General features: G+C 41.6%; 1 protein-coding gene across 3 annotated transcripts in view; it reads left to right on the top strand.

The window, feature by feature from the left end:
* Positions 1-2196: 2196 nt before the first annotated feature.
* UBE4B (ubiquitination factor E4B) overlaps positions 2197-13691 on the top strand; it is a 39781-nt gene continuing 28286 nt past the window's right edge. For all 3 annotated transcript variants that reach the window (XM_086625817.1, XM_086625816.1, XM_086625815.1), the window contains exons 1-4: positions 2197-2312; positions 7588-7774; positions 12372-12507; positions 13039-13126. In XM_086625817.1, coding sequence (XP_086481943.1) covers positions 2289-2312; positions 7588-7774; positions 12372-12507; positions 13039-13126 — 435 coding nt within the window. In that variant the 5' untranslated portion in view covers positions 2197-2288. The remainder of the gene's footprint in view (positions 2313-7587; positions 7775-12371; positions 12508-13038; positions 13127-13691) is intronic.

The following is a 13691-nucleotide window of genomic DNA, read 5'->3' as shown; positions in this document are numbered from 1 at the left end:
GAAGCACTTGATGGGTTTTACTCAAAAGATGTTTCAGACCACTTCAATTATCTTACACTATTGCTTTGATGGTGAAACTTTTTCATCAAGCAACCTCAAAGCTTTTTAGTGCAACTGCTGACGATGTGTACTATCACCAGCTGCATGTGGAAGTACTTTATAGAGGTGTACAGAAATGTATTGCCTTCTGGATTCTACATTCAAAACAGACAACGAAAAACCAAAAGAACAGCCAGCATTCACAGACTCTAAACCACTTTCTCTAATGATAATAGAAAAAAAAAGTTACACAAGTGATATATAAAAACATAAGGAGTCTATCACCGAGGGTAGTTTGTTATTATTGTTTCTAAAAGTTGGTCTTTGTGATACACTTATATCGACTACTTTTAAACAGAGCACTGTAACTCTTTCCCTAACATCATGAGAAGTAACTTGAAGGTTACTAATTTTTACTCAAAAGCTTTTAAAACATAAATTTGTGTGTAGTCCCCTAATCATTTTCTTGCACACTATTCTGTGCCATGACTATACAATTTAGCATAAGAACAAACCAGCAAGTGAAATCATGTGTTTTGGATTATAGCCCCAACTTCATTGGGGGGAAAAAACACACCAAAATGAAACACAATCCCAAGAAGATACAGAAATGTGATATGAAACCCCATCTAAAAATCAAAGGTAACAATATGCATATGTTGTACAAAAAGATGGACAACTATATTGTGATCCAGTTATTTACGAATGAATTTGTTTCCCTTTCTGGGCACCTTGGTTAAATTATCAAAACCAGTTTTTGTTCAAACACCTATAAATCAATAGGGTACGTTAAGGAAGATGGATACTAAACCACAAGACCAAATATTGTATCTGCCTCACATGCATAAAAAAAATTGATCAATTTTATTGCTTTATAATTATTCGCAGTGCGAAGCACTGAGAAGGAAGCAAGTCTTAATTCTGTCCCTTGTTCATACAGATCAGTTTGCTTCCACCTTAAGAACATCCTGTTGTCCTCCTTTTGTGGGATTCTTTCACTTGCTGAGTCAGACTGTGCTGCGCTGCACACAGCTGCCTATTAAGAACTTATTAATAGTGACTGTGCATCCTGGAGCAAAAATCTGCTGACGCAACTCCCATTTGTTTGTCCTCTTCCCAAAGAGCAACTTGCCAAAACCCCTTTGCTTTTCACCGACGTGGGGTACAACCGATGAAAGAAGCAGAGCTGGAAGCGACCGTCCGATTCACTGAAAGCCAGCGCAGACCTGGCTGTTCCGGTCTGGTCTCCAGCTGAAGTTTCCTTTTGAGGGCAGGGAAAAGAAAGAGGAGGAAAAGAGGAGGAAAAGAGGAGTATCTTCCACAAAAATATCATTTTGTGGTGTAATGAAAGAACTAGGGGCAGAGAAGTTTGTGTTTTTACACAAGAAAGGAGAAAAGTACCTCAGACTACACTTCGAAAGGGCAAAGGCCTCACTGGGGGCGCAGTGCTTTCGTCCTCGCGCGGTGCGTTACACAGACTGTACACAACGATCACACCAAAGCCTGCAGCATCTCGACCGTTCGTCCCTCAGGAGCGGGCTGGCACCTTGAAGCAGCGGCGCACGCACGGACCCATGAAAACGGGTTGATGTCAGCCGCCTGCACCCCAGCCTGGAGCCCGGCGTCCGTACCTGCGGGGCTCCTCCCGCCTCCGGCCGAGCGGCGACGCGTCCACCGGCGCGCAGACCGCTCCTTCCCGCCTTCCTCCCCGCACCGACCCGCGCCCCGGCCCCGGCCCCGCGCCTCCCGCCGCCGCCTCCCCTCAGCCCCGCCCCGCCCCCGTTGCCATGGCGCGCACCGCCCGCCCCTCCCGCGCGCCGCCTCCCAGCGCCGCCATTGGTGGGCGCCGCGCGGGGCCCGGCATGCCCGGCTCCCTCCGCGGCGCCGCGCGCTCTCACGTGATCCCACCCCAAGATGGCCGCCGCCGCCCTCTTGTTTTGATGAATAATCTCTGCGCGGGGCAGTGGCCGCGGCGCGGGCGGGGGCTGCGGCGATTGCGGGGAGGTTTCCCCGCGGCGGGCGGCGGGGCGCGGCGGTAGCTGAGGCGCGGGCGGGCGGCGGGGAGCGGGCCGGGGGCGGCGGCGGGGCCGGCTGCCGGCGGGCGAGGTGCGGCGCGGCGCGGCCGCCCCGGAGATGCCCTTGTGAGGCGGCCCGAGGGGCAGAGGCGGCAGGAGAGCGCTTCCTCGGAGCTGCCCCTCGTCGGGGCGGAGGAAAGCGCCCTCCCTCCGTTCACCATTAAGAGGAAGGCGATGGAGGAGCTGAGCGCGGATGAGGTGGGTCTGCGGGGCCCGAGGGGGCGGGCGGGAGGCGGCCGGGCCCCGCGGGGAGGGGGCGCCGGGCTCTTTCTGGGCCCTTTTCCTGACCCGAAGGTGGAATTTGTGTGCGGGGAGGAGTGTTGCCGAGGCGTTCTGCCTTCGCCCGGTGCCTGCGCTCGGTGTTTTTCGCGTCCCGCCTTGCTCCGTGCTGTCCCTGCCCCGCGGCCGCCTGGCTGCTGGGTGGGGGTGGGTTGCGTTTCTCCTGGGCAGTTGTTTGCTTTTTGCTTCCATCCGCCAGGTCGGCTTTGTCTGGAGGATGTCTCTCTGCTGTGTTCAACGCTGGGCGTTTTACGTGTTCTCTGTGTGCGATTTAACAAAAACCTCCTCCTTTTTAACGTAGAAAGCACTTAAAATCTTGCTTCCTCAGTGTCTTTGCTCAAAAGCAAGGGGTGTGTCTTATATTTAATATAATTTCTGCCTGAAACAGTTTGCAACAGACTTGCCAGTTTTCCAGTGCTTCCTTTGATTTACTTCTTTTTTATTAATTCAACCTCTTGTTATTTCACTTAAGAACTTATAGAACACTTAGGTGTTGTGATCGACAAACACCTGACATTGAATAATGTGAACTGTTTCCATTTTTTTCCTTCTAAATGTGGTATTTTCCTTTTTTTTGTTTTAATTTTTTTTTTTTGCTTAGACTAAGGTCTTATGTTTTGCTTGTATGTTGGAGGACTCCCAAATGAATTCTCTTGTGGTACTGATCAGGATATAGGGAGTTTTCCACTGGCCCAGTGCAATGCCCAAGTCATGTACAACTTCAAGTCTTCCCTCATCTCTTTAAAATAATATTTTTGTATTTAAGTGTGTTGCACAGGACCAGCTGCAGCACAGGCTCGTTCCTATACTTATACTCTAGCAAGGATCAAAATAAGTTGGTTTTGTTCTGTGCCGTATCTTATGGTAGGATTGTAGAGCAAGGTGGCTTCTGTTGTCGCTCAGGTTTGTATTCCAAAAAGTTAGGATGTTTTTGATAACGTTGTACATCATGATTTAGCAATCCTACCATGTTGCAGCAGGAACTAGGAGGAAATGCTTCATGCTGTTTACTTACATGAAGGTGGTCGTACTCTATGGAAGCATGGAGGAAAGGAGTACGATTCCCAGGTTGAGGAGAGTGGGATAGGACGCTAGTGTTATAATTTCTACTGTGAAAAGGCATCTCTGATTTTATAGGTGTATTTCATCAGTGCTTTGTTTACATGCGGTTCTTCTGATTGTTAAACTGCATCTGATTATGAGGTGTTTTATGATTAATTTCAGAATTATTTAACCTATGCAAGCTTGTTTGTGTCACTGCTTCAGCAAATTACTGACATCATCAAAACACTGCATCCTGGAACTGAGGCTGCAGAAAATGAGTTCTCCAGTAGGGACTCATCCACCTTTTCTGGCAGAATGTTTATCTCAAGTGACTCAAGTTTTTCTATGTGTTTCTGGTACTGTTCAATCAGGACTGTTCAAAGCTGACTTTTTTTAGGTGATTGCAGTGACTGAAGGGGAAAAAAACACTTAACTAAAGTTGAAATTAATTGCAGACCTCTTGTAGATTAGATTATCTTCTTACATTGAACCATAATTAAGTATAACATTAACAGGTTGTAACTTAAAAAGAGGAGAGACAGCTGTAATTGATAATGGCTTTGGCATTATAAGATATATTTTAGCTTCAAGAAGGTATTTTCCACTGCTGTCAACAGTGTCTCTCACTGAAATTTTCTGTGTTTACTTTGTTAAAGTGCTAGAAGTTGTCATCACTACAGATCATGCTAAAATCTTTAGGAGGGGATAAAAGAAAATTCCAGTTTATTGTGTGAGTTTTAGCATGAGTGAGATAGCAAAAAATGACAATAGAGACTGCATAGAAAAAAGCAGAATCAAGCCAAATGTGGCGTAAGGTGGGAAGGAATGATGTGTGAGCTTAGCGTTTTTTAACATTTAGATGACTTTTGAGTTGTATTTTCTGAGCGTAGAATTATGACCAGTGTCACTAGAAAATGAAGCATTTCTTAAAGCAATTTAACATGCTCTGATGAATACAAGAAAAATAAATCTGTTCAAATTGCCCTTTATTGTACAGATTTGGAACTCCTACGAATATGGTAGAATAAAAAAATTTCCTTAGAGTCTCACCAAGCAGTTGCCACTAAAGCAGGCGTGGATGCAGGGTTTTTCTTTAACTGAGCATGTGTGAGCCTGAGGGACCCGTCTTGCTGCTTGCCTCTGTATTGCTCTGCTGCAGAATTAAATTACCAGTTAACAGTCTTTAACAGCGTGCTATTTTTACATTGTTTGTTGTGGTCTGTCCAGCTAACAGCTTTTAAGAAGCCCAGTAAGACCAAAAATGTATTTCTGGAAACTACTACTCAAAGACATAGTCCAGATGTGTCCAGCAAAAACTTCACTGATTAAAAACCAATGTGCTTTTTCCATTCAACCAATTCGATTCTTTATTAACCTTGTAACCCGTGCGTTAGGGAGTTGTGCTCCGTGGGGAAGATGAGCATTTTGTTCCATAACCTGTGTGATAATTAGTACCAAATAACTTGTCACTGATAGGTAATTTAATTCACAAACTTCTTTCAGCCTGCACCTTTGCCTTTCTAGCGTAATATCTTTGTTTTTCCTCTTTTTTCTCTCTCACTTAAAACTTTCGATCTTCAGATCAAATTTTAGATTTCTGCCACGATTTTCTGTAAACCTGGAGGAACATGACAGCTCATGTTCAAGGTCTCTAGGAACGGGATCTGGTACTTTAACAATTGCTAAATGTGCCCTCAGTTGTGAAAACTGTCTCTTTCAGTGGAAAAAATATTCAGAGTTTGTTTATATTTTAATGTTAATTTGTTCAGCAGTAGGGAGGATAAGCATAATTTGCCTGTCATCCTTAAAGGGGCAGGGAAAAATTTTGTGTTCGTTTTTATTGCAGTGTTTTATCTCAAAGCTGTGTGGCATCTGTGCAGACATTTCTTTGTTCCACGGCCTTTTCAGAGTTTTTTTTCAAGGCAGGTTACAGTCTGGGGGATTGGTCCATGAGAAAGATGGGTGGTTGAGGGACTAAGAGTGACAAATACAAGGCAGAAAGTTGGTCTTGGTGTCCTCCTGTTTCAACAGTGGTGGTTGCAGCTGGTTTTGGTGTAACGTAGGCATTGATCTAGCTTAGTGCTGTAGGTGAAGGAATGCTGAGTGGCACAAGTGACCTCAATTATCTGCTTGAAACTGGGAGGTGATGGAGAGAATTTGTGCAAATCGTACCTTGTGAGGGGTATAACCTTGTTTGGATAATCAATGTTTGTATTTGAGAGTAAATTGATAAATGTATTGATTATCATCTATCCCTTTTTCTCTTCACATAGTTCTTTCTTAACATCAGATTTGGATCTAGCTAGCAAGAATGTATAGGAACAGCTGTGGAAAAGTTTCACATCACATTTATTTTTCTTTTTACATAATTAATCTTCTTTCTCCCTCAGCCGCTTCTGCATATATGGGCTGTTTGCGTGTGTATTTGTATTTACCTTTTTTCTTTTCTGTTCCTCCCTGCCATTCCTTTATCTGAAAAACACGGTTATAGATCAGTTGAATGGCAAGGAAACAGCTTTTAAAACTTGAATTCAGTGCCTTAGTTCAAAGAAGTTACAATTCATCCAGGTTGTTTTACTGATAATATTTTTGATACAGCTTTGAACTGTATTTGGATTCAGCAATAGGGACAATGGATATTGGGACGTGTGGCTGACATTTTCTCATGTGAGCCTCTGAGGGGTGAAGATAGTTCTGCAGTTTTTTCAGATAAACAGCTGAAATATTAAGATATAAGTGGAGAAAAATCAAGATATTTTTAAAAAACTAGAGATCCTACTATATAGAGCTTCTATTTATGGCAAAGCTAAACAATTTATTTATGCAATAAGCTCCCCTATTTTGCTTGACAAGGAGGAGGGATTAAGACATTATAATCATAACCTTTTTTTTTTTAATCTTAAGAACAGGAAAAAAAGGAATTTATTTTTTAGCTGCCTTGCACATTCCTATGTTGACACCTGTCATAGAGGGAGATGTAGTTCCAGACACTTTTCCCACAGGTTTTGAAGTCTGATTTAATTTGATCTGTTCTTCTTACCGTTGGAGTAGGTTTCCCAGGCCATTAAGTGACTGCAGTCATGTAGCACAGACATTGAATTGACACAGATCTTTTGTTCACTCTTTCACTTGCTTGGCAGTTCTTTAGGATTATGAGCAGAAATGAAAACTGATCCATTGCACGCAGTGATTGAGTATCATAGGGCGAAGAGGGAATAACAAGAATTGCTTATTTTTGCCGGGAGTGGCCACCATCAAATACGATACTTTCTATTTTGTGCTGGCCTATTTCAAGCTGGAGATGTAAGCTTTAGGAACAGATCCTCTGAGGTGGCCTGTAATAATAAGTAATTTATTTCCTGGTTTTAATTTATGCTTATAAATAAAGAGTTTTAAAAGTTTTATTTTCACAGAATTTATTTCTCGTGTATAGTTAATGGTCACATGCTAATTTTAATAAATAAGTTCATAACAGTTTTCCGAAGTCAGATTTGGAATACAGGCACTTTTCTGTCTTACTAGTAACAGAAAAACTTGTTAAAATTCTGTGTGGTGGAATGTCTCTCGGTGATGACAGGATGTTAATCGCTGTCTGTCTTTACTTCCCAAGCTGCTACTGTCCAGTAGATGAATTGTAAGTTTTTAGTGTTGCAGGTCTGTTTCAGATGAACTCGGACAGTGGTCTTCAATAACTTTCCATTAGTATCACGTGGTGTGAAATTGAGGCAAAGGTCATGTTCATATTGTCCTTTTTATCAGATTAATGCAGTTTGTTTCATCAAGTGCCAAAATAAGTGGGGAGGAGCGTTACAGGTTTTGAAATCCTGAGCAGCAAGCGTTAAGCTTGTCTTACACAACCGTTCCGAGGGGCAAACACAGCATTCTCCTGTGCAAACGGTGTTCCGAGGCAGCAAACACGTGCTTAAAATGTCAGCATCAAGGATATTTAGTGTTGTCACGCAGATCAGAGGAACGGCAGCGAGACTGGACTCCGTTTAGCAGGTTATCAAGTAAGGCTTCTGCGTTCGCAGTTTCGCAGGAGTGAGCACCCCTGCAGTGCAGGAGGGCGAAGGGCAGCCATGGGGTGCCCGGGCACATGTAGGTGCCAGCAAACGTGTTTATTTGCTCTTTTTTCGTTTCCTTTGTGCAGATCCGTCGAAGGCGCCTTGCTCGGTTGGCAGGTGGACCATCTTCCCAACCTACCACGCCACTTACGTCACCACAGCGAGAGACCCCCCCTGGACCACCTGTAGTAGCAGCAGCCCCGGGGCCATCCCATAGTCTCGGCCTAAATGTCCACAGCATGACCCCAGCTACCTCTCCAATTGGTGCATCAGGTGGGCTGACACGTTGGTGACAAAAATGATTATCGTGTGTCTGCTGAAAGTTACTGTGCAACTCCGTATCTTTAGAACACGAACACGATTACGGGTGCTGTTTCTGCTGTTACTAAAAATAATTTTCAGAAAGAAACATGCTAAAACGGTGAATGACATTACTTCTGTTTTCATTTTCTAAATAATAAATGATTAGATACAATTTTTTCCCAGGTGTAAGTAAACTAATGGCATTTAAAATATGGGTTACCAAAGCTTGAAGAAGTTTGTAGTACAGTTTAATATCGCATAGTATTACAGAAAAGAAAGCCAATCTATCAAGGAGACGGGGAAAAAAACCCTTCCAAGTCTTGCAACAGTTTTTATTGCTTTGTTTCTAGGTACCTTTTAACCGTCAGTCCCAAGTTCACTTTTGATCTTTGATTACTAGCATTTGGCACAATTGAAAATAGTAGGCTGTGGCTGTGCGTTGTCAACGGAAGCATAAAGTATTTGCTTTCTCTTTTGTATGACTTGGCCAATTTCAGTATTTACTGGAGTGAATACAAGTAGGATGTTTACAAATGATATTTATTTCAGAAGATAAAAATAATACCTGATTTATTAAAATCAGACAAATGTAGAAAGCATGGAAAGTTGGGAGGTTTGCTCTGCAGAGAGGCGAAGACTATGATCTTATACATAATACCACTTTTGACCTAAAAAAACTCAAACTTTTTATTTCAAGTTGGCTCTCTTGGAAATCAAAACAAATTGGCATGTTTTCCAGCGTTATGATCTTTATCTGAAAACTTAAATTGTTTTGCATGTTGTGTTACTAAGCTAAGAGGTTCACAAAACCAATCGCAAAACAAATATTCAAGATTGTTTTAAACAGGTTTTTAATATTATTTCTAATAATTTGGTAAGCATGCAGAATTCTTTATCTATTTACCAATTTGCTTTCTGAAATGTTATATTTTTCCCTTTGGCAAGTACAGTAATTTACAAGCTTAAATCTTGTCATTTAATTACAGTGCTGTTCCAAAATACCTAGAAGTGTCTCCGTCCTGCTTATTTTGTTGCCTTGCATCCAAAGCAGGACAGATAAAAGCTATTAAAAGCATTTCCTGAGAAAAGCTCATTGCAGATGGAATTTAACACTGTGTATTGTCCTCATGATTACAGACAGCAATGCAGAAGCAAAGGTGACACTTTTTTTAAGAACAGTGCAGAGGTCACTTACTCTGTTCACGCATCCTATAATTATTTTAACCCATCTTAGGCCTGACTCTGGCTGAAAGGAGTATTTCTCGTTGCCTCTCCCTCTGCTGTCCATAGCAACTGGGTGGTGAGGTGGATCATGGGCTTAATCCTGGTGAAAACTGACTGAGGGAAAATAACTGGTTGGTTTTCAAAGAGGTGAGGTTCTGATCCGTCTTAGTGCACAGCTGTATTAACGATAATGCAAGTAGAGCAGGAGGTGTGCAAACTACCTGAAGGTAGAAATATTTGTGTATTGGCAGACAGATTTATCATGATTTGAAGGAGTCAGGTAGCTAAGACCTTAGAGACTTCTGTTTTAAGAGCTCATCTGTCTGCACTGCACAGTGCCTGACTGTGCAGACTAGATTATTGGATGATCAGGAACAGAAGTTCCCTAGTCACTGTTTGCTTCCCACGGTGCCACGCATTGCAGCGGTTTAATAATACTGTTTTTTTCACACCAGGGTAAGAGATATGGTTAAATTGGGGGATAAATCAGGAAAAAAGTGTTCACAACTGATTAGCTGCTGTATTCATGTAGCGTAAGTGAAGACTCAGCTAACGCTGTGTGGTTTGCAGGAGTTCCTTTGAGCAGTAGCCTAAAATGACTGCAGAGGATTTCAATTCATGTGGACATGCAGAGAGCAACCCCTGCAGTATGATGTCCTTGTGAGCATCCATTTGTATAGGAAGTTGCATGGCACGATGAGATCAGACTTACGCATCAATTTAATGGAAAATATGGTTCTTTTGTGTATATTTTGGAGGGCCTAAAACCAGTGTATCAATGACAGCCTCACACTGTGTGTGGTCTTCGTAATTTTTGCATGTCTCTATATGCTGTTGGTTGTTTTTTTTTTTGTTCAAATGAAAACTGGAACTTCAGGTGGCGGGTATTTTATTGTATACCTGATCCAGCAAAGTACAGATGGAAGTGAATTCTGGAAGACTTGTTGGGAAAAGGTGGTAGGTGGGACAGTTTGAAGAGGCCTATCAATGAGTTTTGCAGTGTAACTGTTAAAGCACACTGTCCTGACGGTGGGAGTAAGACCCCAAGGCATCATAGAACGATGCAGTTCACCTTGATCAGCCAGGTTTGCTCTGGTCTCTTTGTCCACTGACTTAGCTAGCTTTTTGTTTGGGAAGAGGGAGGAGGAGAGAGGAAAGACTCAAGGAAGACTACCCGTTTATATTTGGGGATGTACTGAAGGAAAACAAGAGTGTAACTGGGATATCTTGAATCAGTGGCATGCTGGAAAACGCTGCCGAAGTCAGCATTCCCTGCTGTGGACAGCATGTTTCTGCTGGGTGTTATCTCGAGGGAAACCACGTCGTTGAAGTTCTGCTTTTAGAAATTGCTTTTATTTAACCTGGTTGACCTGAGCAGCTTTGCTTGATATTCCTGTGTTCTTGGTTTTGTGGAGGAACTTGTGCCTCGTGCAAGGATTTTCAGTGTCAAAGCTTTAATAGGCATTGCTAAAATTTCGGGGCCGGAGGAAATAGCTGTTGAGAACTGAAATGGAGTTTTTCTTGACATTTTCCTGCTTCCTGGGTGAAATATTTGCTGATGTTTAATATTGACAAATAGGTGGTTAAGTAAAATCTAACTTTTCTTGGAGTATCTTGGTTCCAATTTCTGTTTTTCTTTTCATACTGAAAACCTAATGGGCTCAAGAACGTTGTTTGAATGTTGTTCATGAATGAATGAATGGTAATACCCAGCTACAGCCCTAAAGTTACTAACCGAAGCATAAAGCTTTGTACAAAACTGAGTAAAACTTATATTTAGCAAATATTTTGTGGTATGTGCAAGTTACATGTGTTCTGTGGTGTCCTGCTATATCTTAGGGTGCTTTTACATCAGTTATAGAAATAGGTGTTTGGACAATCTGCTTGTTAAATTCTTTTCTGAATACCAATGCAAATTAATTTTACCTTGCACATCTTTTCTACTTTTTATTTGAAGATCTGAGTGTTTTCTTAATACTGACTAATTTCCAGCCTAATATAATGAGTTAAATACAAACTGGTTTTATACCCAGGGAAGTAAAACAGGTGTTTCAAAGCAGTAGAATGAAGCAACTTTTCCTGCTTCCCATGCTGAATATCTAGTTGTTCTTCAGCAAACTGTCTTCTAAATGGGATTTTTCTGGCTTCTGCAGTTTTGTTCTGTAAAATGATTTGTTTCAAGACCTGGAAAACCTTTAGGAAGGATATTTGAAAACAAGCAGCTTGTGTCAGAGAGCATAATCCTTATTTGTTCTGTTTTGCTGCCCCCACTTTTAATTTCAGAATGTGTTGCTGCCACAAATGTGGGACAAGCTTGCACTCTTCAGTAGTAATGCTGAAATACAGCTGATGCTGGAATTTAAAAATAGGTTGTGAATCTGGTTTTACACTTCTCACCTGAAACCTAGTAATGTTTGAGGAATGTCTTGTAAACTGCAGGCAAAAGAACCCAAAGGAGTAAAACCCACTGCTGCTTGCTTTTTAAACAGCCAGACAAATACCTTTTTTCTCCTCCAAGGAGTCTGTTTACTGACATGCAAATACCTGATACTGATAAAACTAAAGTTGCAGCTTGCAATGAATGCTGCTTTATTATAAATCATGACTTTGAACAGCGTCACTAGGCACAAATTTTAGGAATAGACTACGCTCAAGAGCCCTCTCCATTTAGATGCTTGTAGAACTCATTCAGCTTGCATTGTTATTGAATGCAAGGCTTTTTCTGCACTATTTGGATTTATGCATGTAACTTTCCTCCTACTGTGCTAGCATCTAACACTTCTCTGGAGAAGTCTTCATTGCAGAGTAAATCCATCTGTTCATATCCTGATGCTCATCAGCCATGCTCCAAAGCCCTTGTATTGCTCTCCAGTTGCTGGTGTTGCATTTAGTGCATGTTAGGACTTCTTGGATGCTTATTTTGTTCTTGTGGAGAAGGAAAAATACTGATAACTTGCCAGTAAATTTTGGGAAGACTATCATAACTCAGATTACTTTTGTCCTGTATTCTCACGCAAGTTAACTCCATTGTAATGACCTGGTGTGAAGTCCTGTTCTGATGGGACTGACTTTAGAGGATGACTTACTCATGGATGCAAATTGAGTTTTGTTCTCTGTGTTGTAATGCAGGTAAGCATTCCTATATTGCTGCTGCAAGGGGAAGTAGAAAATGTGATTATCTGTAGTCAAATGTGAATATTATTAACATTTATTTCCTAATGCATTACTAAGAATGCTTAAGAGCTGGATTGAAAAACAGTATTTCCTCTCCTTTTCCAGCCAAATAATTGTGTAGTGCCTTCTCATCTCTGTAGTAGTAATTCTGGTGGTGCCTTTTCTCTAGGAGTAGCCCACCGAAGCCAGAGCAGCGAAGGAGTGAGTTCACTCAGCAGTTCTCCATCTAACAGCCTTGAAACACAATCTCAGTCTCTCTCTCGGTCTCAGAGCATGGATATTGATAGTGTCTCCTGTGAGAAAAGGTAAAAAATGCAGCTTGCTGTGCAGTGCTAATCGTCAAAACCACTTACAAAGGAAATATTCTACCATTTCCCACTTCCAGCTGTTTTAATGCAATAGGGTTTAATGCTTAAAAATGACACACTGCTTAGACCACTGTAATGCTTTTTCTAGTCTGGTTTTAATGGAATTTCCTGACCTAAAGTGATAAAAGACAAAGCGTTATCTTAGACATGAAGTGATGAGCACGTCTGGTGGGGATAATTCAGCTACTCTATTTAAAAAATAAAAGGCTATGGGATGTGATAGCTGTGTAGTTTGTATTGCCTGCTGAAGAAATTCGGAATTGTGTTTCTCAAATTCAAAATATATGTAACATGAGAAGCATTTATCAACTCGTGATTCTAATTGCTGTTTGTGCATATGGCTGTTCCTGTTGCGTTGGGTTTTCTTTGCTACTTTTACTTAAGGTGACACTCCTTCAGTCAGCATCTTACAGGGGACTGTCTGCAGCTTTCTACAAGTTAATTTTCTTCTCTTATTTCCACCTACAGTATGTCCCAGGTAGATGTGGATTCAGGAATTGAAAACATGGAGGTCGATGAGAATGATCGCAGGGAGAAGAGGAGTCTGACGGATAAGGTTAGTCTGGTTTACGTTGGCTGCACGGAGGAGTGATGCAGAGTTTTAGCTTGCAGCGAGTTCAGTTATCTCTGTGTTTTGAATTCGTGCTTTCAAGAGGATGGAACTAGCCCTCGGATGTCATCTGTGAGCAATTTCTTCACTGCATTTCCTCATTAAAGTTTGTGGGAAGGAAAAAAGTCAAAACTTCCAATATCAAAGCTGCATTTCAACTATCTCAGATTGGTTTATGAATGGTATTTGAAAACTCTGAAGAAAATGTTTTTGTTACATATCCTAGAAGAGCAACCTATTAATGCCCAGATCTAATTTTTTAGTGTGCAGTAGGCCTGAAGAAATATTTCTTGAGACACTTCTGAAGATTGTTGCAGCTTATTTGTGTAGCGTTTGGAGGTCTACTAACAAAGTACTGCCTCAGATGTTAAGTATGCTGAAGTAGTGCTATGTAGTAAGATTTTCTTAATGATATTGTAAGAAAATAAATAAGAATATTTAGCTGTCAAGGTTTAGGCAGGTGATAGAACCCTTTAAAGTAGAAAAAGAAAGCAAGCAAGTACAAAGCTCT

The sequence above is a fragment of the Tauraco erythrolophus genome, chromosome 23, assembly GCF_009769465.1.
Source record: "Tauraco erythrolophus isolate bTauEry1 chromosome 23, bTauEry1.pri, whole genome shotgun sequence".
NCBI classification, from domain to species: Eukaryota; Metazoa; Chordata; class Aves; order Musophagiformes; family Musophagidae; genus Tauraco; species Tauraco erythrolophus.
The sequence above is the reverse complement of the archived record's forward strand: the minus strand, read 5'-3'. Positions and strand labels throughout refer to the sequence as shown.